Source organism: Zeus faber (genome assembly GCF_960531495.2).
Source record: "Zeus faber genome assembly, chromosome: 1".
NCBI classification, from domain to species: domain Eukaryota; kingdom Metazoa; phylum Chordata; class Actinopteri; order Zeiformes; family Zeidae; genus Zeus; species Zeus faber.
The window spans coordinates 25776034-25801056 of NC_137193.1; the positions used below are offsets into that span (position 1 = coordinate 25776034).

At 41.0% G+C, this 25023-nt stretch overlaps 2 protein-coding genes across 2 annotated transcripts in view; one reads left to right on the forward strand and one right to left on the reverse strand.

Annotated features, from left to right (window-relative positions):
- LOC307244706 (protein SEC13 homolog) overlaps positions 1–3868 on the reverse strand; it is a 6969-nt gene extending 3101 nt beyond the window's left edge. Inside the window, exons 1-4 of the mRNA XM_080019978.1 lie at positions 3760–3868; positions 3285–3329; positions 855–970; positions 277–428 (exon numbers count right to left, since the gene is read on the reverse strand). Coding sequence (XP_079876104.1) covers positions 277–428; positions 855–970; positions 3285–3329; positions 3760–3762 — 316 coding nt within the window. The 5' untranslated portion in view covers positions 3763–3868. The remainder of the gene's footprint in view (positions 1–276; positions 429–854; positions 971–3284; positions 3330–3759) is intronic.
- An 18701-nt stretch (positions 3869–22569) lies between these two features.
- LOC307244255 (uncharacterized protein) lies at positions 22570–22953 on the forward strand (the record flags this gene model as incomplete). Its single annotated transcript, XM_080019382.1, has 1 exon — positions 22570–22953. One exon carries the CDS (start codon positions 22570–22572, stop codon positions 22951–22953), a length of 384 nt encoding a protein of 127 aa, XP_079875508.1.
- Between the last annotated feature and the right edge of the window lie 2070 nt (positions 22954–25023).

A 25023-nucleotide genomic window follows, 5' to 3' on the forward strand; every position in this document is an offset into this window, starting at 1 on the left:
ACGCACAACGCAGGGCAGCGTTAAGCTCGGCCCCTCTCACTTCCTGCTTCCCCACTGTCAGAGGGGTCAGTTTGTGATAATGACCTGTTGGCTTCACATTATCCATTAGGTAACACCCGCAATTTATAATAAACATGTTGAACGCAATACGTAATGTTTTGCCGTATTTTGTGACAGAGAGGGAAAAAGAAAGGGGGATGGGGGAGACACAGGCAGAGCGACAGGCAGACGGACAGATTGACAGGCAGACAGAAAGGCAGAGTGCGACGGACCCACCTGAAGACTCGTGCCCGGTGTACTCGTACATCCGATCCCAGGTGCCGTTCTCCTCTTTCCAGATTAGAACTTTGCGGTCATAGGAGCAGGAGGCCAGGATGTTCCCGTACATGGGGTGAGCCCATGCCACCTGCCACACGGGACCCTCATGGCTGTGAAGTGCGAAGCACACACATACACACACAGACACAGACACAGACACAGACACAGACACAGACACACACCATTTAAGAGTTCCCATTCTACAAACAGGCTCACACTATTCTTCAACAACTCACCATGAGAGCATTCTAAAATGGCCAACAAGTCATCATTCACTTGTAATTGAGTGTAATGAGATAAATAACTCCCAAGTGCTTGTGTCTTACCGACGTACAGTATACAAGCCATATAATCATATTTTCCCAAAATGCTAAAGGCTAATTGTCCGAAAAGCATACCCTACATATAGAAAACAGCAGGGCAACAATCCCTGCTGCACCGTTCATGATCCAGCCGAGAATAAAATCAATCCAATCCTCATACATTTTCTGTCTGATGCTGAATTTTCAATATTCCCTCCACTTCCCACATCTTACCCTCTGAGGTCTGCCACCAGGATCTGCCCTCCGTTCCTCACATCGAAGATCTTCACTGATCGGTCGGAGGAGCAGGTGGCCAGCCGCGTGCCATAGTAGTCCATCTGGGCGTCGTGCTGCAGAGAGCATAAACATGGAGACACATAGAAAAACAGCCAACAAAAGAACTTCTACTAAGTAGAATTTACAATTAATAAAAATGTTAAATAAGCAATGCACAATATTAATGATAAGCAGCATGGTTGTTTAGTTGGTTCAAATGTGGTCAAAACACACACTGGATGGAAGATCTCTCTCAGTTTATCTTATATACAAGGAATTTGTCTTGGTAATGGTCGGGCCACTGTTGTACAGACAAGTAGCATGAGACAGCTCATGGAACAGCTTAACAGTCAAAAAAAAAAGGAAAATATATAGAATAAACTACACATGCTCTTTGCACAACATAATTTAAAAAGGCTGTGGCAAGGGCTAAGTGGAAGTATGGATGCTAGTGTTGACTGTGGGTATAGATATCGATGACATGTCAGAATCAGAATTCATTTATTTTGCCCAGTATATTTGCACATATAAGGAAAGTGACTTGGTGAGGTTGGTGCATAAAAAGACAAAAAGCAACACGATATAGGCTAAAAAATAACAAAATAGTGAATAAATAATTAAACAAAATATTAATTAATTATGAAATATTACAATTAAATATTTATAATAAAACAAATATTTACATACTATGTTATTAGAAACTGTAAATTATGCAGGCTGTGAAAGACTAAGAGGCAATAAGAGGGCTAGAGGCTATGAAATGTGTATAAGGGATGTACACAACACTGATTGGAATACATATAATGTAGATTTATGTGTGTGTATTTATATAATTTCTATTCCAGGTGTTTCTTTTACACAGGATGTAGAATTGGTGTGTGTGTGTGTCTCAGGAAGGGGTGGGAGTGGGCTTCGACAGATTTACGATGAAATCGCCTATCGGCGATGACGGATATTTTGGGGTTTTTTTCTGCCAGGAAAAATCAGACAATTTAAACCGTGTAAGTGCAGTTTACTGTGTTCTGAAAACTGGAGCAGAGGGGGGAGAGGGAGAGAGGGGAAAGATAGAGAGAGCGGGCAGAGGTTCTCCCCCTCTCCGCTCAGAGCTGTCCAGTAACCACTGGTGATTGGGTCTCACTTCCCCTCTACAGTCCCGTACAGAGACTTTGACGGGCAGGTGCTCAAAAAATAAATAAAAAATAAAAAGTAAAGGCACATGGACCCCCAGCTTCGGTTCTAGGCATTTTTCTGCTCTGGGCAAATGGAGCAGCACAGCACAGCCGCTGTACGCACATCGCAGGTGCGCTGCGGTGTGAGGTTCATGAGGAGGTTCTCATGAATATATCTTGCCCAGACAATCCGCTACCTCAACACCCATTAATTTCAAATAAAAAATATTAAGCGTGCCTGATAAGAAAGGCACCATAGACTCCATGGGGCAGTTGCTCGGACAACCCTACCACCCCCCCTTGTCCATTTTGTTGCACAGTGAGCAGACATTTGAGAGGAGTATTGCTAGTATAGGCATGTTTAAACCTCTCTCCATGAAGCACACCGGAGCCCCTGCGCACTCGCCTCTCCGTCTCACCGATTGGCCAAGGGGCCAGAGCACATTTGACCAAAATGTCCAGTAAAATCAAAGATGAGACGAGAAAATTGGGACATAATTGATGATCATGAAAATAATCTGAGTGGAATTATAATAAATCAAATAAAAGACTAAAAACAAACAAAGAAGTGTGCACGAACACACCATCTTACACACATATTTCTGTACAGGATGAAAACACACACACAGGCACACACGCACACACGCACACGCACACGCACACGCACACGCACACGCACACGCACACACCCTTGAGGAGACTGTGAAATTGAAACAGCATTCAATAGCCAGCAAATGTCAGATTGCAGCACCGCACAAACACCTTTTAGATCACAAACAGACCAGGAAACAATCTGAAGGTTGTTATGTTTCAAAATGCTAAATCAGTAATCATAATTCACATTTAAATTATATATCAACAGGAATCTACAAACAAACGGCAAAATGTGCTAAACATAAACATTAACCGAGGGATAGAAAAAAATGGCAATGTGTAAAATAAATAAAATTAAATAATAATAATAATAATAATAATAATAAAAAAAACTCTATATCAACAGTTCACAAAGTCAAAAATTTTGAATACATTTACGTATACTGTGTGTACCAGGCAAAAAACGAGATAGTAATAACAATATAACACATACGGTTTTGCAATAGATCAGTGTTTTAACGCCCCCCTGTCTGACATAGGTCATCCAGGCCAAGCCAGTCAGCCAATCATTCACTCACTCACTCATAGCAAGCGCAGCAAACATAGCGGAGATTTGGCAACTTACAATCATGTCCTCATGCGAGGTGTCCACCGTGTTGATAACGGAAACCTGAAGATTAAAACAAATGATTTAATATCACGTTATAACGTTCTCAGGAGTACACAGTGATAACTGATAAAACACACAGAAACATGGCAATAACACGCAGTAATGAAACATAGCAATAACACCCAGTAATGAAGCTAAGTAATAACACTCAGTAATTAAGCTTAGTAATCACACACAATAATAATAATAATAATAATAATAATAATAATAATAACAATAATAATAATAATAACCGGTAGTTATGAAACATACTACTAATAAGCCGTAGTAATGTAACATAGTACTAATAATCCATAGTAATACAGCCAATCTGTTAGCCGAGCTGCTAACAAATTAGCGAATACGTTAGGAAACAGTCTTAACTCGGCGAGCACTGAATGGAAGCAACTACAAGAGCAGTCAAATGACACTTCAACAGCATTTAACTCACCATATCGAGTCTGATCTGGAGACTTTATTCAACTTTCTAATAAATGGATTTCCGCCTGGTTGACGGGGACACCGACGTGGCAACGAGCTGGACGCCGCTTCCGTTTCAGTCCGACACTTAGATTTGTCCGGTTGAAACGTCAAGCGTTTGACATAGTTCCGCTTTATGATCTATCGTAGCTAACATAAAATATATCATCTATAAATTAGTGGAAAGTAATGTTTTCCAACCCTTTTTTTCCCTGGATTTTTACAGTAAAATAATACCACCACACACCGATTACCCATTAACCACACACAAAAAAAAATCCTTTATATAATGTGTTGAATTTAGCCACAGGTTACTACCACCTCACTACCTCACTCTATTCACATTCACATGCCACTTTAATTCACATGCCACTTTAAATGCACATATCTGTATATACATAGGCATATTCCTTCAACCTATTCCATTTTATTTCAATTTATGTTTATTGTATTTTATTCTATATATTTTTATCTTATTCTATAAGTATTCCACTTACTGTATTACGTTTTAGGAGTCAGTTAGTCGGTCTATTAGAAAGGAATTTTCTACTTTTTATTTTATTTTTTATTTTCTCCTAGGACATATTGTGTGCTATCACCGGGTGCGTTGCATTACATTTCACTGCATATATGTATGAAAGTATGTTTATGTATGTGACAAATAAAAAATCTTGAATCTTGAATCTTGAATCTTGAAAGGTTGTAAATTATCAGCCTATAATAATAAAATGTAGATCAAGGCCTATGTTAAACCAAACAATTATGTATTTATCATAATAATAAGGAAAACACATAATACACAAAGCAAACACCTAGGGGTACAATATTACAGAAAGATTTGATATTTTTTACCCATGTTAATCAGTTTCATAGCCTTTTTGCGAGCAAAAATGTAAATAGAGAAGAAGAAAGAAGAAACAGTCTTTATTTATCACACAACACACCACACTACAACACATGCTTGCACACACACACACATGCACATGCTTTTGATGGTGGCCGGTGAAATGGATTCTCTGCTTTTGACCCATCCTGGGTTGTCCTTCCTCCGGGGGCACAGCCAGGAGCAGTGGGCAGCATACGTAGACGCGCCCGGGGACCAGGTGATAAATGTCCATTGCTGGTCAGACAATGATGGGTGCATGGTTTTTTTTGGTGGGGGTCCTTACTGACGTGAGGTGGAGGAAACCCCATGTGAGCACGGGGAGAACATGCAAACATGCAAATAGTTTGTATAAAAGCAGTAATAGATTTAAGGTAATTTTTTTAATACATTTGAATATAAAAAAATAAAATTGCATGAGCAATATAAAACTAATTAGATAAATAAACCAAGCAAATCTGGACATGTGATGGCGGTATGATCATTGAAATAGTTTCCAGCAGCATCTACAGTATTTCTGTCTTGGCCAGGCAGTCAGGTTCCACTGCTTCACTTCTCACCACCTGTCAGCTTAGTTCCCGTGCTTCAAACCTACATTTAATACAGATTTAAACATCAAATTGGCAGTGACAGTTACAAAACCACCAAGATGTTGACAGTCTCTTATTACATCTCCAACCTGTTGGAGAAAATGACCTCAACAGACAAAGATTTTAGGTAAGATATGGAGCAGTTTTACAGTGATGTGACATTTTCATAACAACCTCATGTGACAACACACTGCATTTAACTTTGGTTCGATAAAGGCTTTACCAGACTCTCTCTTTCTTTCTCTCTTTATCTTCTTCCTACCTGTTCAAGTGGAGCAATCAGTCTGTCTGTCTGTCATTCTCACTCCCTCCTCCTTTATTATTTTTTCTCTCTCTCATTGTTATAGGTATCACTGTAGGATATTTACTGTATTTGGGATACACCAATACAGATATCAATCCAATACGAAGCTAAAATAGAGCATTTTATCTCAATATATCTATTGGACAAATGTGACTTTGTTATCTGCTTCACTGACACACAGAAGCATCTAAGGGAGAAGAAAATATATGTTGATCATGATGCTGTAAAGACCCTAAAGCATCTGTACTGTTCAGTGAAATTAATGAATCAAATTGCTTACTAAGACTTTCTCAAGACTTCCTGTACATTACATTTTACATTTACATTACATTGAGTCATTAAGCAGATGCTTTTATCCAAAGCGACTTACAAGGGAGAATAACATTCAAGCTACATTGCAACAGAAACATTAGTGTAACATAAGTGTTAAGAGAGCGTTGCAGTAGTCGAGGCGGGAAGTCACCAAGGTTTGTACCAGCAGTTAAGTGGCATATCGGGTCAGGTACGGCCTGACTTTTCGGATGTTGAATAGTGTGAAGCGGCACGACCGAGAGACGGCGACAACATGGTCCGAGAATGTCAGTTGGTCATCAATAATGACACCTAGATTCCTTGCAGCCTTGGAAGGAACAAGAGATAAAGAGTCAATTTTGATATCAATGTTGTGATAAATACCTTGTTTGGCCGGGAAGACCAACAGTTCAGTTTTTGCCAGGTTTAGTTGAAGATGGTAATCCTTCATCCACGTGGATATGTCAGCGAGGCAATCCGAGATCCGCGTCAAGACAGTGGGGTCATCAGGCAGGAAAGACAGATAAAGTTGAGTATCATGGGCATAGCAGTGATATGAATGTGGATGATCGGGCCCAGAGAGGTGGTGTATATGGCAAAGAGGAGAGCTCCCAGCACAGAGCCTTGGGGAACCCCTGTGGTGAGGTGGTGAGGCACAGACAACTGGCCTTGCCATGTCACACTGAACGAATGCCCAGTGAGGTAAGATTTCGAACCAGGAAAGTGCACTGCCAGAGATGCCCATACTTGAGAGTATGGACAGGAGAATGCTGTGATTGACAGTGTCAAAAGCAGCTGATTAGTCTAGCAGAATGAGAACAAAGGATTGGGCAGCAGCTCTAGCAGTTTTTAAGGCCTCCGTCACAGACAACAGGGCTGTTTCAGTGGAGTGTCCGCTTTTGAAGCCAGATTGAAGTGGATCAAGAAGGTTGTTTCTTGACAGGAATTCTGTAACCTGTCTAGAGACTGCCCTCTTAATGGTTTTGGAAAGGAATGGGAGGAGTGAGACCGGCCGATAGTTTTCCACTCGAGTGGGATCGAGTGAAGGTTTTTTGAGCAGTGGTGCGACCCTAGCCACTTTGAAAGCAGAGGGGAATGTGCCAGAAGTGAGGGAAGAATTAATCAAATGTGTGATTGCCGGGGTGACAGTCAGTGATATGGCTTGAAGGAGGTTAGATGGGATCGGATCTAGCGGACAGGTAGTAGGAGGGCTACATGTTAGTAGTTTAGATAACTCACTCTCAGCGAGAGGGGAAAAATCAGGGAACAATGAGCCTTGAGCCGGAGTAGACAGGTTGTGAGTTATTGAGAATTGGCTGCTGATAGCTGCCACTTTGTCAGTAAAAAAGGAGGCAAAGCTATCAGCAGTGAGGTTGGTAGCTGGAGGAGGTGGTGGGGGGTAGAGCAGAGACTTAAAGGTGGAGAATAACTTACGTGTGTCCGTGGCACCTTGATCCTGTCGTTGAAGAAAGCCTTCTTAGCAGCAGTGATGCTGGGGGAGAAGGAGGACAGCAGTGTCTGGTAGCTTGCAAGATCTTCAGTCGCTTCGGATTTGTGCCATTTCCTCTCGGCTGCTCTGAGGTCAGTGCGCAATGTCCGGAGGGTGTCACTCAGACACGGGTGCGACTGGGTTGATCGAGCATGTCTGGTGGATAGTGGACACAGGCTCTCTAGACATGAGCTCAAGGTAGAGCAGAGAGAATCTGTGGCATCATTAACCTGAAGAGAGGAGAAAGTGCCGTGAGGCGGAAGAGAAGAGGAGAGCACAGAGGAGAAGTGTGTGGGAGACAGGTTGCGGAGGTTGCGGCGGATGGAAACCATGGGTGGGGAGGTAGAGGGTTGTTCTGGAAGCTGAACATTGAAGCGGATGAAGATGTGGTCTGAGAGATGGAGAGGGGCGACGATTAGGTTGTCTGTGGTGCAGCTCCGAGCAAGAATGAGATCAAGCTCTTTGCCAGCCTCGTGAGTCGGTGGAGTTGGGGCCTGTCTTAGGTCGAATGAGCGAACCAAAGACAGGAAGTCAGCCGAGCTCGCACTGTCCAGGTGGATGTTCATGTCACAGAGGACGAGCATGGGACACTCATGCTCAGGTATTGATGACAGCAGGGTGCCAAGCTCATGTAGGAAGTCACCTAGTTGTCCTGGTGGACGGTCGATGATGGTAGATGACGACCACAGGTGTAGACATTTCAAGACTTTCTCAAGACTTTCAAAAGTCCATCTAAAGACTTTCTCAAGACTTCCTGAAGAAATGTCTGATGCCGGAGCTGCAGAAGGACAGAGTGCGTCTGGATGAGGACAGCAAGTGCAAGGTGGTGAGTAGAGTGCCGAGCCTATTGGAGGACAAGAACAGAGAGGTGCAGAACCTGGCCGTCCCTTGGTACATGCGCGCACACACACACACACACACACACACATACACACACACACACAGGTGATTGACAGCTGTCCAAGGGAGATGGCTTGTGTCTGAACTTCATGACCTTTGACCCCAACTACGACCACAAGGAAGAGGAGGAAGACAGACGGACTTCTACTGTATGTCTATAGACATAGAAGACGACCTGGACCAAAGTCTGTCTGTCTATCTATCTATCTATCTATCTATCTATCTATCTAAACTGTCTAATGTAATAAAATGTGATTTAGTTAGACCAAATGTAATGTAATTTAATCAAATTTGATTTGATCTTTATCGAAATTAATTTTATCCAATCCAATACATCAAATGTAATCTAATGTGATCTATTATAATCTCCTCTGATCTGATCCGATCTGATCTGATTCAGAATCAGATGACGAGTACAGTGACGATGTCATGTGTCACATATCTCGGACTGATATTTCGAACACATCTCATCCCTCTGTCATCTCATCTTCTCTCTCCATTTTTATGTATTTCCTTCTTTCCCTTCCGTCTCTCTCCCTCCCACTCTCTCCCTCTCTCTTCAGTGCCTGTCCTGCCTCCAGTCTCGCGCCCCACATGGACAGGGTGTGGTCTCTGCTGCTGCAGGGCTGCCAGAGTAAGCGAGAGGGCACTAGGATACTGGTGGCCAAGTGTCTGGGCAGACTCACCACCGCCCACCCTGCCATGCTGCAGCAGAAGCTCCACACTGGTGTGTGTGTGTGTGTGTGTGTGTGTGTGTGTGTGTGTGTGTGTGTGTGTGTGTATGCGTGCATGCGTGTGTGTGTGTGTGTATGCGTGCGTGTGTGTGTGAGTATACAAAGCCCCAGACTCCGGCCTCCCATGTATTCAATGTTTCAGTGTTTGTGTAGTTCCCATTTGAAGCGGAAGGCTCTTTAAAGCAGGAAGCACAGATCTGCTCCTCTGGTGCAGATTGTTGGAGGATCTCCTGGAGACACTCAACAGTCTCCAGGATTTCCTGTCGGAGGGTTTCCTGGAGATGTTTAAACTAAACTACCACTACACTTTTCCTTTTACACTCCTACTGCGCTACTACACCACTAGTACATTACTAACTACACTAACACTACATTAGCAGGCAGACAAGGAGTATAATTTCATCTGATTACTGCTGATAAGATAGTAATAATAATAATGATACATATCATACATACACACACAAATGCATTCTCCTCTCCTCCAATCTGGTTCTTTGAAGCAGGAGTTGGGGAAGCAGAAGGAGTTGCGTCCTACGGCCATGCGTGCTGTCACCGTCCTGCTGGCGCTTCCCTTTGCCAACCAGATCAGGAACAGCGAGGACATGGCAACCATCTTGCAGGGCGTACGGATGGAAGGGGAGGCGGTGGCAGACGCCGTATTTTTTCGTCGAACAACCATATCTTTATCAATACGAAATTCATATATAATCACACGTAAGGGATAATGAACAGCCAGCCAGTGATTACGGGAAAAATAACCCAGAGGGTGATCAGGCCATAGTCCTGGTCAGGAATTTTAGCTTTTTGAATGGGCTGATGTTGTGATAATTAACTTCTTGCTGCACATTATCCTGCGTATTACACACTACTTACCAAATGAAAGAATACATTGAGACAAATATTGATTTGAAATTATTTTGTATGCCTAGTTTAAGCTTCCACTGAGAAAAAAAACATTGTTATTCATTTTGAATTTTGGGAAATGCGAGGCTGAATGGGACGTTGGAAATTTTTATATTGACGTCCACATTTATCGCTTTAAATTCTCCGATGTACTTCCTATGTTGCGTCACCAGGTGCCACTAGCTACGAGGGACGTGAAACAAGGAGAAGTGGTTCCCGTGGCAACAGCCACTATTACACATTAGCCGTCATTATTCAGAAATAGATGACCACTAGTGTGATAACAGGATGTAGACGTGTCAAATATTTGAGATAGGTAGACTGTTCTGATATGCTTAGAGGTGCAAATTTACAAAGTATAAATAGTTGTTACTGTACTTGGGTATTTTTTGGGAGTATCTGTACGACTTTCACATTTACTCAGCTACATTTATCCCAAAAACAGTTTACTCCAATACATTTCCCCTGAAAACCTTTGTTACTCGCTATGGGAGGAAAACTGGTCACCATGATGTTATAAAGCCAGTTATCACCAGATTCATGTTTGGATCAAGGCTCATATCAGCAGGGAGCTGACCGCAAAACAAACACTCTGGAACCGTTGCCAGGTTCACAGTTTTCCCGCGGAATTGGGCTACATTTTAGGTGTTGAAGCAGGTGGTTTTTTTCCCGCAGTTTGGAGGATGGCTGGGTTTGACATGGAGACCTGGCAACCCTGCCCGTGTTAAATATAAAGATGCATATTTGATTACAGGAGTGGACTTTAATGATGCTCCAAATGATTTTATGGACAGAATTCCGGAAAAAATCTCTCAAAACTCACAATTTAAAGCCACAGTTGAGTTAAATGAGAAGTTGTCAGTAATAGATGCATGGCCGTTGTTTTTGTTTTGTTTAAACCCAAGCTGTAGAGTTTACTTGTTGTAATACCAGGAGTTCACAGCAATCTAGCATAGATTTGTGGTTAACGTCTGCTTCTTGCCTGCAATACATACATGAATTTTCACATTGAAAGGTTCCTTTATAAGATCATAAGATGATTTCTATACATTTAGGTTCTTCCAAAGAAAGTAATAATAAACTTTGTGGGAATTGTAAGCTAAATAATAACTTCATTAAAGACAAAACCTTTGAAGATTCAGTTAAACAAATGGCATAAAATATTTTTAGAACAACTGAAACGAGTAATAGTCAGAAGTGGGAATACTTCAAAATTTTGAATTGGAGAAATAGCTAAACATAGCAAGGACATTACAAAGGCGAGCAGCGCAAAGAAAAAATAAAATGGGGAATTAAAACTAACACAACTCCAGAATGAAATTGATCAATTATATGTTGATGCTGCTAAAGGAGCCTTTATACGATCCAGGGCAAGATGGTTGAAAAAAGGATAAATAATAAACAACAGCATTAGTACTTATCCCAAAGAAATGGTAGAACATGTAGGATCTTTTTCATATAAAGAATTATATAAATCTAAGTTTGAACCAGAATACTGTGCAGAATTATTAAATAACACTGAAGAACATATTCTTACCTTTTCAGAACAGTTTAAAACTAATTGTGAAAAGACTATTTTAAACTGTGAATTTATGGAAGCCTTGAAACATATGAAAACTGGAAAATCTCCTGGGATTGACGGTTTATCTACTGAATTTTACTGGTGCTTTTGGGATGTTATTGAAGCCCCAATTATGAAAATGTAGAAAATTTATTTCTAAGAAGAAAATGACAACAACAATTAAACAAGGATTAATTAATTTGGTACCTAAACCAAGCAAAGATTCTCTGTCAATAGAAAACCGTCCGAGTCCGATCACAATTCTAAATGTGGATTATAAATAATTTGCACTTGTATTTACTAGACATTTAAAAACAAATCTTGAAGAGATTATAAATGAAACCCAGCCAGACAATATAAGATTAGTTTTAGATTTACTTGACTAGTCAGAGTATCTGGAGTCACAGGCGGTCATGGTATTTCTCAACGTTTATAAAGTGTTTGATACAGTGGAACATCTTTTTATATCTAAGGTTTTAGACTTGTTTGGATTAGGGGAAAACTTTATTTCAGTAGTGGAAATGTTATACAAGGACATCAATAGTAGTATAATGATCTATCCCAATACCTCCAAAAGGTTTCCTGTAAATAGATCAGTGTGTCCAATTTCTCCCTTTTTATCTGTAACTGTTGCAGAGTTACTTTTGTTTAGGGATTCGAACAGTCCCAATACATTCAATCTATATTTCAGAGAGAAATACAAATTACACATCTAGCAGATGATACAGTTTTGTTTCTGAAAGATACACACCAAATAACTTTTCCCCTCACAAAGCCATCGTATGGAATATTCTAGACATTACTGTTGAAAAAAAAAAATCTGTCTTTAAGCAAAATTTGGTTGACAAAGGTATTATTTATGTAAGCTATCTCTTTGATGCCAATGGATTATTGTTTAGTTATGAACGGTTCCTCCATGATAAATCCTTTCTAGTAACAAGCAGAGAATTTAATAATGTCATGAAAGCTATTCCTAATTGTCTATACCATCAAACGAAAAGTCATTTTTTTAAGTTCAAGAAGCACTAAAGATAGAACACCTTTTGATAAGAAGAAGAATATTTAATTGTCATGCAACACACCACACTACAACACATGCATACATACACACACATGCACATGCTTTGGATGGTGGCCGGTGAAATGAGGCCTCTGCATTTGACCCATCCTAGCTTGTCCTTCCTTCCCGGGGGGGCAGCCAGGAGCAGTGGGCAGCATTCGTGGACGTGCCCGGGGACCTGGTAACAAGTGTCTATCGCTGGTCAGAGGATGATGGGTGCATGTTTTTGGTGGGGGTCCTTACTGATGGTAGGTGGAGGAAACCCCATGTGAGCACGGGGAGAACATGCAAACTCCACACAGAAAGGCTCCTATTTGGGAGATAACCCGCCGGAGCACGGTGCCAACAATCGATGGTATTAACATTATTAATGCTAAATGCAACAATAAACATATACGTAATAAATTCTATGAGAGCAGGAAAATTACTCCTATGGGAAAATCTTTTTGGGACAACAGTATTTTGGGACAACTGTATGTTGCTGCTGCTGTTGTTGTCTTGTGGCTACTGCTGCTATTTCTGTTGCTGTTGTTGTTTCTGTTGTGATATTACAGTGAGAGGATTATAAGAAGGGTGTGTTTTTGGAGAGATAGTCAAAAGAATCTTCCTCCCGTGGTCAGAATGAAAAACTTGACCCGTAATTTAGCTTAGATGAGACGGTGCACACAGTTGAAATTTCCATTTCCGGTGAGGGCTACCACTTCCGGTCCCGGTGACGTCTTTGCTGTGCGTTGCTTCGTTGACATGAGATGGTACACACTGTTGACTCAATACAGATGAGATTTCTGGTTCCGGTGAGAGCTACCACTTCCGGTTCCGGTGACATCTTCGCTTGTGCGCTGTTGCTGCTACTATTGCTGCTGCTCTTTTCTGTTGCTGCTATTGTTTCTGCTGGTATTGTTGTTGCTCCTGCGAACCTTATACCTAAACTTAACCATCCACCGTGACTGGATTAAGATGAGATGGTGCACACAGTTGAAATCTCAGTGTCTGGTGAGGGCTGCCACTTCCGGTTGTGGGGACGTCGTTGCTGTGCGTTACTTCCCTGAGAACTGTTGACTCAACACCGGTGACGTCTTCGCCTGTGCGCTGTTGCTGCTGCTGTTGCTGCTGTTTTTGCTGCTGCTATTGTTGTTGCTGGTACAGTAGCCGCTAGTGTTGTTATTGCTGCTGGCGGTGTTGTTAGTGCTGCTAACCTTACACCTTAACTGGTGTTGTCGTTGCTGCTGCTTACATTATACCTAAACTTAACCATCTCTGACCTTATTCCTTAACCTAATCATCTCGAACATTATACCTAAACATAACAATCCCTAAACGTATACCTAAACCTAACCATCTCTAACCTTATACCCTAATTTAAATATCTCTACTCAACTCAACATCTCTAACATCTCTAACCTGAGTGACTTTTCTGGTTCCGGTGAGAGCTACCACTTCCGGTTCCGGTGAGGTCTTTGCGTGTGCGTTGCCATTGTTGCTCCTGCTTTGGTTTTGCTGTTGTTGCTGCTGGTGTCGATGTTGCTGCTATTTCGGTTGCTGTGGTTGTTTCTGTTGTGATATTACAGTTAGAGGATCATAAGAAGGGTGTGTTTTCGGAGAGAGACAGTCAAACAGATCTCCCTCCTGAGGTCTGATTGAAAACTTGACGTCTTCGCTTGTGCGCTGTTGCTGTTGCTGTTCTTGTTGCTGCTGTTGTCTGCTGCTGGTATTGTCACTGCTGGTGTTGTCATTGCTGCTGTTGTTGGTGCCGCTAACCTTATACCTTAACTGATGTTGTCGTTGCTGCTGCTAGTCTTATACCTAAACTTAACTCTCACTTAGCTTATACCTCAACTTAACGTAACCTTATACCTCGACTTAACCATCTCTAATCTGAGTGACCTTTCCGGTTCCGCTGAGAGCTACCACTTCCGGTTCCGGTGACGTCTTTGCGTGCACCTTGCTGCTGTTGTTGTTGCTGCTGCTGGTGTCGATGTTGCTGCTGCCGTTGTTGTTGTTTCTGTGGCTGTTGGTGCTGCTGTCGTTGTTTTCTGCCACTGCGGTTGGAGTCGCTTTTATTGTTGTTTTTTTGTCTTTGTTGTTGCTTTTGTTGTTGCTGTTGCTTCAGGGGCCTTCTTTTGTAATGATCGGCTGACAATTACGTTCTCTCTTTATTTTGTATTTCTTTGTAAAGCGCATTGTGTTGCCCTGGTATGAAATGCGCTCTATAAATATAGTGTGACTTACCTTGACTATTACCGATGAGATTAAATAAGTACACATTAAAATTTTACACAATATACATCCAACAAATAAATATTTATCCAAATTGTAGATATTGAAAACATGCACTTTTTGCAATGTTGAACCTGAATATTTAACGTTATTTAATATCTAACCCTAACCCTAACCCTAACGCATTACAGATGAGAAATGTAAACGTTATAGTGCTTTTAATCCAGAGAAACCACAGCTGCCCCGTTTAGTTCTATTGATTTACAGTGTTGCCCGCTCCAATATGGCGGCGAAGTCGACGTATCCCAGCAACGATCCGAAGCAGTCAATGCGGTGTCTATGTTTGTATGTCTATGACTGCGCGACTACAATAAATACAGCTTGACTTGAATTTAACTAAAATTGTGACAATTTCAACAGACCCTTTCATTGAACGTGCCTCTTTCTTCTCTTTTATTTACAAAGTGGTGTTGATCCTTTCCAAAGAGCGTTTTCAGAAAAACGTAAAGCGATCCGCTTGTCTTTGCGACAGCGGCGCAAAAATAATACCGCTTGAGAATACGACTTAAGACTTTATTCAAGTAGTATTCGAATGAGTGAATTTCTCTTTTACCGCGGCAGTTTTTTAGTCACAAATCTCTACTTTTACTCAAGTGCGGCATCCGAATACTTTCCCCACCACTGGAACTGTGTGCCACTGGGTGCTGGAAGAGGGTCCATCAGTAATGCAGGTGGGGTTGCCATGTTGCTTTGACAACAGCGCCACCACGTGGTCTTGAACACAGCATACACTTTAGCGCATGGAAAAAGCCACAAAAACACTATGTTTGAACAATTTGCAAAAACAAAAACACAGACGCACAACATGATTTGAATTTCAGTATTTTTAAGTGTAAAATAAATTCATCTTTAATAAAAATGCAATCAACTCAGATTGCTCATTGTTCTATTGTATTATAAAACCATATCAGTGTGGAAAGCGGAAGAAAGTTAATTAATTTCAATCATGCTTGTCCATATCATATATGCCCTGTATGTCAGCCATTAATAAGGAAATAACATTGAATGGAAAGCAGATTGGGAAATAATAATAATTTTAGCCTTTTTTGGTCATCCATCTGGTCATCACTGTGACTGGCTGTCACTGTGTCACTTCCCACTTCCAGTTTGAGTCAAACTCATGGTGCTGACACCAGAAGAGCCCAACCCAAACCATACAATAGTGCAAGTACACTGGCAACCTGGCCAAACAATACAGTCCTTAAACCAAACACAGGCCACGAGTACACCAGAATAGTAGAGCAACTCCACCTTCACTCTGTGAGACATCAGACGTGTTATTTTTAGCAATGGCAGAACTTAGTTACTTCCTGCTCCACAGCAATATGACGAGCAAAGTACAAGAAATCTCTGTCCAAGTATACGGTGTTCGTCCTTCCAGGGCCTCAAATGTTCAGGTGTGTGCGTGTATGTATGTGCGTGAGAGAGAGAGAGAGAGAGAGGGAGGGAGAGAGAGAGAGACAATTGTTCTCACATACAGTAGCCTGCTGACTTCCTGAGAGAAGCTTTGCTGCAGCTGACTCTACCAGTCCGACTGGCTGCCTCCTCGCTCTTTTTCCCAAGGCTTGCACGTTTTGGTTCAACCAGTTGTACAAAAACAAAGAGATTCCTTTTTAGGTTTATCATTTTGCCTGGACTTAATGGACAAATATATGCCCATGAACCATTGACGTTTGACGTCAATGCTTCTCCGTCATTGCACACTAAAAAAGTATATGAGGATGAGTATTTAGAAACGTACATGCCAGTCTACGTCAGCATTTATGCACCTTGGAATGATTCACTTTCTTGCGTTCCCTTTTGAGTCCTCGATCCTTGAAAAACAAGAAGTTGTGCCGCTTCCTACCGGCAATCTGCTGTAGCCAACCTTTTGCTTTGTAAGTAGTAGTTTTAAATAAAATTGTGAATATACTCTGTGGGGGTCCTGGGCTCATCCTGGGGTGCCTTGCCTGGCTGCCATGTGTCAGTCTTGGGAGTGGTTGTGGGTTTGGTGCCTGGGTTGGGGCCGGGGGGTAGACTGTCTCGTCTGGCCCTGGGCACCGGACCGAACTTGAGCCAACGCACAGCCACTTGGGACAAGTGCTGTGCGTTCACAGGGGGACTCATCACAGGTACACACACCACCAGCATCTGCCTCGAACACACCCCAACACCCTCCTGATGACATCCTTCTCCCTTATTCTTACTACCATAGCAATCACAGGAAGAGGCCACATGCCGCAATTGCTGTTCCAATTTTTTGCTACTTCATTGTGTTTTGTCAAAAACACGTGGTTGTCTGATGTTTCTATATTTATGTTTTGTCAAGTAAATATTGTTGTTTATTTCTATGTTTATTTGTCTCACCCGAGGTGATTCCCCCCTCTTGGAGGTGTAATGATGATCAGTTGTTTATAAACCAAAACGTGGTAAGATTGTTCTCCAAAGAGAGGGATTGGTGGAAGTCACGTTTAAAAAAAAGCTGCGCTCTTGTCATCCCACAGGTCGTCCACAGGACAGAATTATCGCAAACAGTTCTTGATGATTAATAAAGATTGGATTGAAGGTTGAGAATTTGAACTCCTCTTGGAGATTAAGTCTGTCTTGGATGCAATGGCATACAAATACCCTGTGTTGTATGCCAAGCCTGCTGACAGCACAGGTAAATAAAAAAACAAAACAAACAAACAAACAAACAAACAAACAAACAAACAAATAAATAAATAAATAAATAAATAACAATAATAATAATAATAAACAAACAAAAAACGAATAGATACATAAATAAACAAATAACTAACCAACTAAATAAACAAATAAACAAACAATCAGTCAAATAAATAAATAAATAAACAAACAAATAAATAGATAAATAAATAAATAAATAAATAAATAAATAAATAAATAAATATATATAAATAAATACATTTGTAAATACATAAACACATAAATACATAAATAAATAAAAATAAAATGGGAATATATTCAAAACATGTTCAAAATATATGCTAAGACACACGTGACTATGATGTAAGTTTCCTTTTTTCAAATAAATTCTTAAAAAAATGTTTGCCCCATTGGACTGCATTGAAACACAGTGAGAATCTGCAGCAGTGTGGTACGCTTCTCAACAGTAAAGCATTCAGTGAGGTCGTGCTACGAACAGTTCTAAATGATGGGAACCAACATTTTCATAATGCCTGGTTAACAAAACCGTGAACCTATCCTTTAAAACTCTGTTGGGGTTTTAGCGATGGTAGTCTCTGAATTCATTCAAAGGGTATCTAATAAACACTTCCTGGACCGAAACAGATACACAGTCCCAGTCGCTGTTTCTGTTTCTGTGTCTCTTGGCCACGTCCCTCCGTCTTTATTCGACATTCTCGTCATAACTCGTCACGTCTCAGCAGCAAGGGAACACAACCTTTTCAGTAGAGACAGCCCCATATTCGAAACCAGGGGCCGCATCACCGTAAACCACATTAGAGGGAGTAGAGAGAGTAACATCTATGTTTATATTGCTCTATCAGGAAATCTTGTGTAAGTATGTATCTCGTTATGTTTCTTTGGTCTGGTTCAGGGGAAAGCTCAAGTGAAACTGAACTTTCCACGGTTTACAGTCTGGAATGCTGGTTGCAGTACAAGGAGGTTAGCGTGAGATTTTGAACAATTAATAAATATAACATATAGAGTATAAACAGTATATTACAATTAATATATTGCATATTAATATCAAATTCTGAAAATTATATATTATGCATGTGGAAAATGCATCTATAAAATATGAAAAATATATGTCTCAAAATATGAAATTTTATATATTGTAAATGACCACAAAACAGCACATCTTAGTTTACCTCAAGCCATTTTGAAGCGGTTTAATAATTGCCCTCTTGTAACGATCCATCTAATCAGTTTGTTCGATTATTCCTGTTCCTGTTGCTGCAACTCACCGTACATCTGAAGCGGCTAGACTCAAGTGTATTTCAGGGTCACACACGCGCATAGCAACTGGCACGTGTAAGGACCTTAACTCCATGTCTCTGGAGATTGGAGGAAACTGCCTCAAACCGTCAAAAACATGGTGATAAGACGCAGACTCCACAATGACATGACCGGAGACGAGATTCAAACCCAGGGTGCTACTGTGGCCTCGAACTGTAATACCCCAGGTTTATATACAAGAGGATGGGGATGTGTGTGTACCCGTAAATGTGTGTGTGAGTGCATATATGCTCACGCATTTCTGTCTGCACATACTGTACATTAGGGCAGTGTTTCCCAACCTGGGGAGCGAGACCCCCACAGGAAGAAGCCAGAGATCGCAGGGGTGGTCACGAGGCCTTGGATGATTTGAGGTGTATGTTTCCTAATAGTCAAATATTGGTTCCAAAATCCACATTAGTGTCGGTTCATAATGTTGGTTTGTATGTCATAACAACCAATTCAGACAAAAACGACCGCCGACTGCTGATAAATTCACGACGTACCACATATTTTAAATAGTGGGGGGTCTCGGATTGAATCAGATTGAATTGATTTTGTGCGGTCTCTGAGGAAATAAAGATTGCAGTACGGCTTAGGAAGTGGAGGGCGAAGATCTCCGGCGCGGTGACGCAAGGCACAGTTTCGACTTGAACAGAAGGAGAGGGAGTCCCCCAGGTATGCAGCATGCTCACTGCAGCTCAGGCATCTTTCTATCTATCTATCCATCCATCCATCAATCCATTCATCCATTCATCTATCTCTCTCTCTCTCTCCCACACCGTTTATGGAATGATTCCCCACACCCACATTGAGACACACAGAAACCATTTTGGTAGGTATTCTCCGATGTAAATCATGACTGTTGTCTTAATAACGCTTCTCCCAAACGTGATTGTTCACCACTGAAACCTAATATCAAATTCATCCCAGCGTTTACAGAAACAAAAACATCTGTTACATAATACACAATATCTTTATGAATTTTTAATTTTAACTGGACTCCTCATGGGCATCACATCTTCATTTATGAAAGGCTAGAAACCTGCCCCTTAAAACTCATCTTTCTTACCAATTCCACGATTAATGGTTTTATCCCTCATCCACATACTCACCCAGTGAATCAATGAGTCAAAAATGTATTCAATCACATTAAATACAAAATAAAAACAGAACTCATCTATATGGGAAAAACAAAGGTGGGAGGTAACCGAGTAGTTTACTCAATTTCTGTATTTAAGCACAATTTTCAATGCATTTCTAATTTGTTTTAAGGGTACAGTAATATACAGTATGTTGACTACACTACATTTCTAAGCAAATGTATTTTTTTATATTACGTTTGTCTGTAATGCCTGAAAGGGCAAGATATTTGCGAAATGTTTTGATTTTTCATACAAGTGATACATACAAACAGTTCATGAAAGGGTTAAGTTTTAGATTTGTACATGAATAATAAGAACAATAAGAGGCAACTACATTAAGTACACAAAGTATTTTTCCCACCACCACGACACATTGAAGAACCTGCCTGAAGAAGTTGTTGAATCCAAATTGCCGCATCTCCTCCCATAGCATACTGCACATTTAGGAGGCCCTCAGGCTCATGCCAGACTTTTCCTCTACAATCAACAATATACAGCCATGTGTGTTGGCCCAGAGGGCTTTTGGAGATTTTAATGTTAATTGTCATATTACAGGTTGGATTATGGATGTGCTGCTTGATGGGTTAAAGAGCGGTAAAGTTTTCAGTCGGCTTTATTTACAAATTGATAGGTTGAGTTTGCATCCACATCTTATAAGATGGACTAGCCTCTGCCCTTTTACAAACGGAGGATACTTCTTTGTTCTACCGTACGTAGCCAGCATGACTTTTCACCTTTTAAATGTACTTCAATTGTTGTGGCTGTGATAATTGCTCTATATGTCTGTATATGCATGCATCTGAACTCCTGCTGCTGCAACCCAATAACGACTTTGTCGAGAGTTTGGACAATAAAGACTTATGCAGAGAATTATGCTGGCTGATGCGTGTGTGTGTGTGTGTGTGTGTGTGTGTGTGTCTGTGTGTGTGTGTGCGTGTGTGTGTGTGCGTGTGCGTGTGTGTTACTCTGAAAGCTACACAGCCATACCAATACAAAGTATGGCCACGGCTCCAAAGAATGGTCCTTAAGTGTTCAGTCGGAGGGCGAGCACAGGCATCCGGAAAAGACACTTCTCGTCGAGCCAGGTGAAACTGGCGTCAGGCCAAACTATTTGCCCAGTTATGTGAGCAGGCATCAACCACAATTTCCCGACTAAGTTGTTTGGCAATGCCGTTGCAGAAGAAGCGCAAATTCTTCGTCTCACACATGTCTCCAAAATGATTAGCGACAAATACTACCTCAGACAGAAAAACACAAAGGCAGATAGACCTATACATGTGGCTGCTATTGGAATAACCTGCAGTAGTTGGCTGTGAGCCTCTTCCAGGTAGTGGCAATTATTGTGATGAAAGAAATAGCTAAGTATTTATATTTCCCGCAATTGTCTAACTGATGTGAGTACAGTATTCAATTTGGACATAATTTGGCTGCACAATTGGTTGGGCTGGGTTCCATTGCGAAAACAATGGGACACTTTCCAAATGTATCGGAGGTGCATGCTCCCATGGGGTTATGTTGCCTAGCAACCACAGGCCCCGCCCATCTGGCAGATTCACCTCAACCGCTCCCGTAACAAACCTGCGGATTTCAACCAATCAGCGATGCGCACAGGTGCGCCGAGAGGAGAGTTTCGGAGGCGGAAACCTGCGGCTCGCGTCGACCGGGGACTGCTTATAAACGTGTCAGTTCACAGCTGAGGAGGAATGAGGATACCCTTCAACTGCAGCAGAGGTGGTGTAATGCTAAACTACATCGGGAAGATGCGGGGGAGGCGTTCATCGGCTGTCCGTGCGTAAAATGGGAACATTCTGAAATAAAGAATTGTTTCTACAGATGTTCCTGTACCTGAGCATTTAAGAAGACGCTCTTTTTGTTGCCGTATGGATACAACTGTCATCACAGTCTGACGCTTCATATAAATTGGACTGTTTTACCCATTCTGTTCCTTTTCCAAAGCTGAAATAGCTCAGGTGAGTGTTTGCAGTGGGGATTTGGCGCATTGTTCAACCGTGAATCACTACTTCTCTCAACTGATTGAACCAGTTTTACAGAGAAGTTTAACATGGCTACACTGGTTATTCTTAGGATTAGGAGCTATAAATATCACTACTGGGTGACTAAATTGTGGATCTCAATCTAACAAGCTAAACCAACCAAATATGCCATTTAAAAGAAAAACAGCACACTTTCTTAGTGATGCTGATATGGGTTTGGAGGATGGTAACATGGCCAGGAAAATATGGCTAAATTAACATTATCTGACATTTCCTGACAATAGAAAATATTTAAACTATATCAAGGTATCATATGTACAATTGCCTCATATAGTTGTCACGATTATGAATATATAATTGCCTGATCGCGACTATTTGAGCGAATCACAATGTTGCTGTAAAATCGTTAGATTCCACGTTAATTTGTTCCATCCAAGTTTAAGGGGGAATATTTCTAAACCAATTTTATAAATAATGCAATAAACAGAATGTGAATAAGATTGTTAATGAACTGTCTACCTGAATACTCCAATCACCAATGCCAATAACTGGCTCTTCCGCAACAGGTCATATTATTCCAAATCATAATTATCACAAGTCCTGTCATGTCATGATTGTAAAAGCCCTATTGCCTACAGTAATTTGACTTTTTCTTCTGTGTCTTAATCCAGCCAGTACCAGTATAAGATGGCGGAGAGGACCCCATGGTGGAGGGCCTTCCTGGTCAAGAGGAAGAGCGGGGGTCTCAAAGACGCGGTCATGACGCCAGAGTTCGATCCATTCTCGGTGAAACCAGAGAAGCCAAAGGAACAGCTCAGCCCGACTTCCAAGAGCTCCCCCGAGCCCAAGGCCCCGTCCCTGGCCCAGCAAGGGAAGACCGAACCCAACAAGGGCTCCAGTCTCCTCAGTGATGAGACCTACGACGACACCCAGCTGGACTCCGTCTTCAACGAGCAGACGTGTCGCAGAAACATGAGGGTCTCACGTTCGGGACGCTTCAAGGAGAAGCGGAGGGTACGCTCCAGCCTCCCCATTGAGGAGAAGGACACGGACAAGGGGGACCAACGGTGACAGGAGGGAAGATGATGAAGAGGATGGTGGAAACCAATGACTGGCTGATGATGCTTGGAATGAATGGAAGGGGTTAGAAAACCTGAGGAGTGGTTATTACAATAAGAGTCTGTAATGATTATAATGGTGATAATGAAGACAACAAAGACCCCTTTTTTTGCCTACTGTTGAAGGAAGATGGGCAGCTGGTATAGATAACAAGCGCAGGTGTTGTTATTATAGAACAAATATCTTTGAACACATCAGGAAACCGATACGTTGCCTTTTTATCGCATCTTTGCAGGGAATTGTTCACACGGGCCGTTACAACAAATCTCAAAGTGACTCTAATAATGAATTTGATTTTTCTCCAATCATTTGGTTATGGTTATTTAACCACCAAAGGGAATACATGCCATAATAGAAGTTTGGGGAGATTAAAAGAATAATGCAGTAAGCATTTCAGAGGTCTACAGGTGGTAGACAATACCCTCCAGTGCCTTTTTGGACAAATGCTGTTTTATGGTCCTTCGTGAACAATGAGCCTTTCCACTGGTTAAACAAAAAGGAATGTCAGCATATCATTGAATGCCATTTCTGGATATTAGACAAGCTTGATGCTCTTCTGGATATCGTTGGTCGTGGCATTTGCATTAGTTCTGTAGTGACATTAATTTGTGTCAAATTATGAAAGACATCACAAATCCATGAGGTTTTACATTTATTAAACAAAAATGTATTTTTAAGGGTTAGAAGGTTATTGTTGTGGTGTAAATAATTTCATTATTGGTAGAAAGTTGAGTCTGTGGGAGAAAATGAACAAAATGAGCAGCTTTTAGTGTCATGCATGCATGTACCAAGTATGACGATAATGAAGTGAATCATTGCCAGGTAGTTGCTAATTAAATGGGTTTTTTTTTCTGCTATGCCATAATTGAAGGATGGTATACTGATGTGCTAGAAAATTAAGCAACACAGTGTATAAATGTAAACTACTATGGCAAACATCAAAACTGAAATGTAGAGTGAAATATGAAGCAAGGTACAAACAAGCAAGAGGTTAAAGAAGTTAAGGTGCAACAACTGGTTTTCTTTATGGTACAAAATACTACCATATTTGAACCATTTGTGAATACATTAATGAAGGAAAAGCATGATGAATAAATATCAATATTTTTTACTAATGGTGTGAGTGTGTGTGTGTGTGTGTTTTGGAGGGGGGAGGGTAGTAATAAGTGTCTAATGCTCCATTGTCACAAACTGTAGAAGTCAACATCTCTGTAACATCTCCATACTCCAGTTAGAGAGAAGGACATGAGGCATTTGTGGGAAGAAAAGCAATTACAAGACATTAGTGCATTTGAAAGTGTCGACGGCATGCATGACAAGCCCAGGGCTAAATGATCCTGTTCTGTCATTCAAACGGAGCAGAGTGCCTGTTTTGCTGCATTCTTTTGTTGTTGTGCAATTATTAATGTGCAATTATTGTTCATGTGACTGTTTTAGAGCGTGCAAATAATGGCCCTCAAGATACATCAACCATTAATTGGAAATACAGCAAGAAAATACAGCAAGTGTCCATAGAGTCAATGCTATGGAACACTGACATTGGAACCGTATAACTAACTATTTGTATTTGCTGTGTATGTGAGTGGTAAACACATTTAGATGAGAGGAACATGTGTAATGCCCTCTCAAAACACTAGAGGGTAAATGTGCACTACTGATTAAGTACAGCCTAATAGAATATGATATAATAAAACGTAATATGTTTTTTTTTTCATACGCACAAGTCTAGAATGATGTACTGCCTTTTTATTGGATTTATTCAATCAAATAGTATGCAATATACGTTAATTGTATTATATTGAATACCAGCACTGAGAAAAACCTTCATGCGTCAAAACAAAACATGTACATTCATTTTACTGAAGTATAGTTACTAAATCTGCCACAAAACCACTGTTGGTTGTTATATTATATTCCCCAACATAACTTCAATGAAAGCTCCTGATCAATTTCGATACATAAAAAAAGAGTCAAAGCGATAACAACGAGCGAGCGCAAGTGTTCTTCATTCTGATTGGTCGA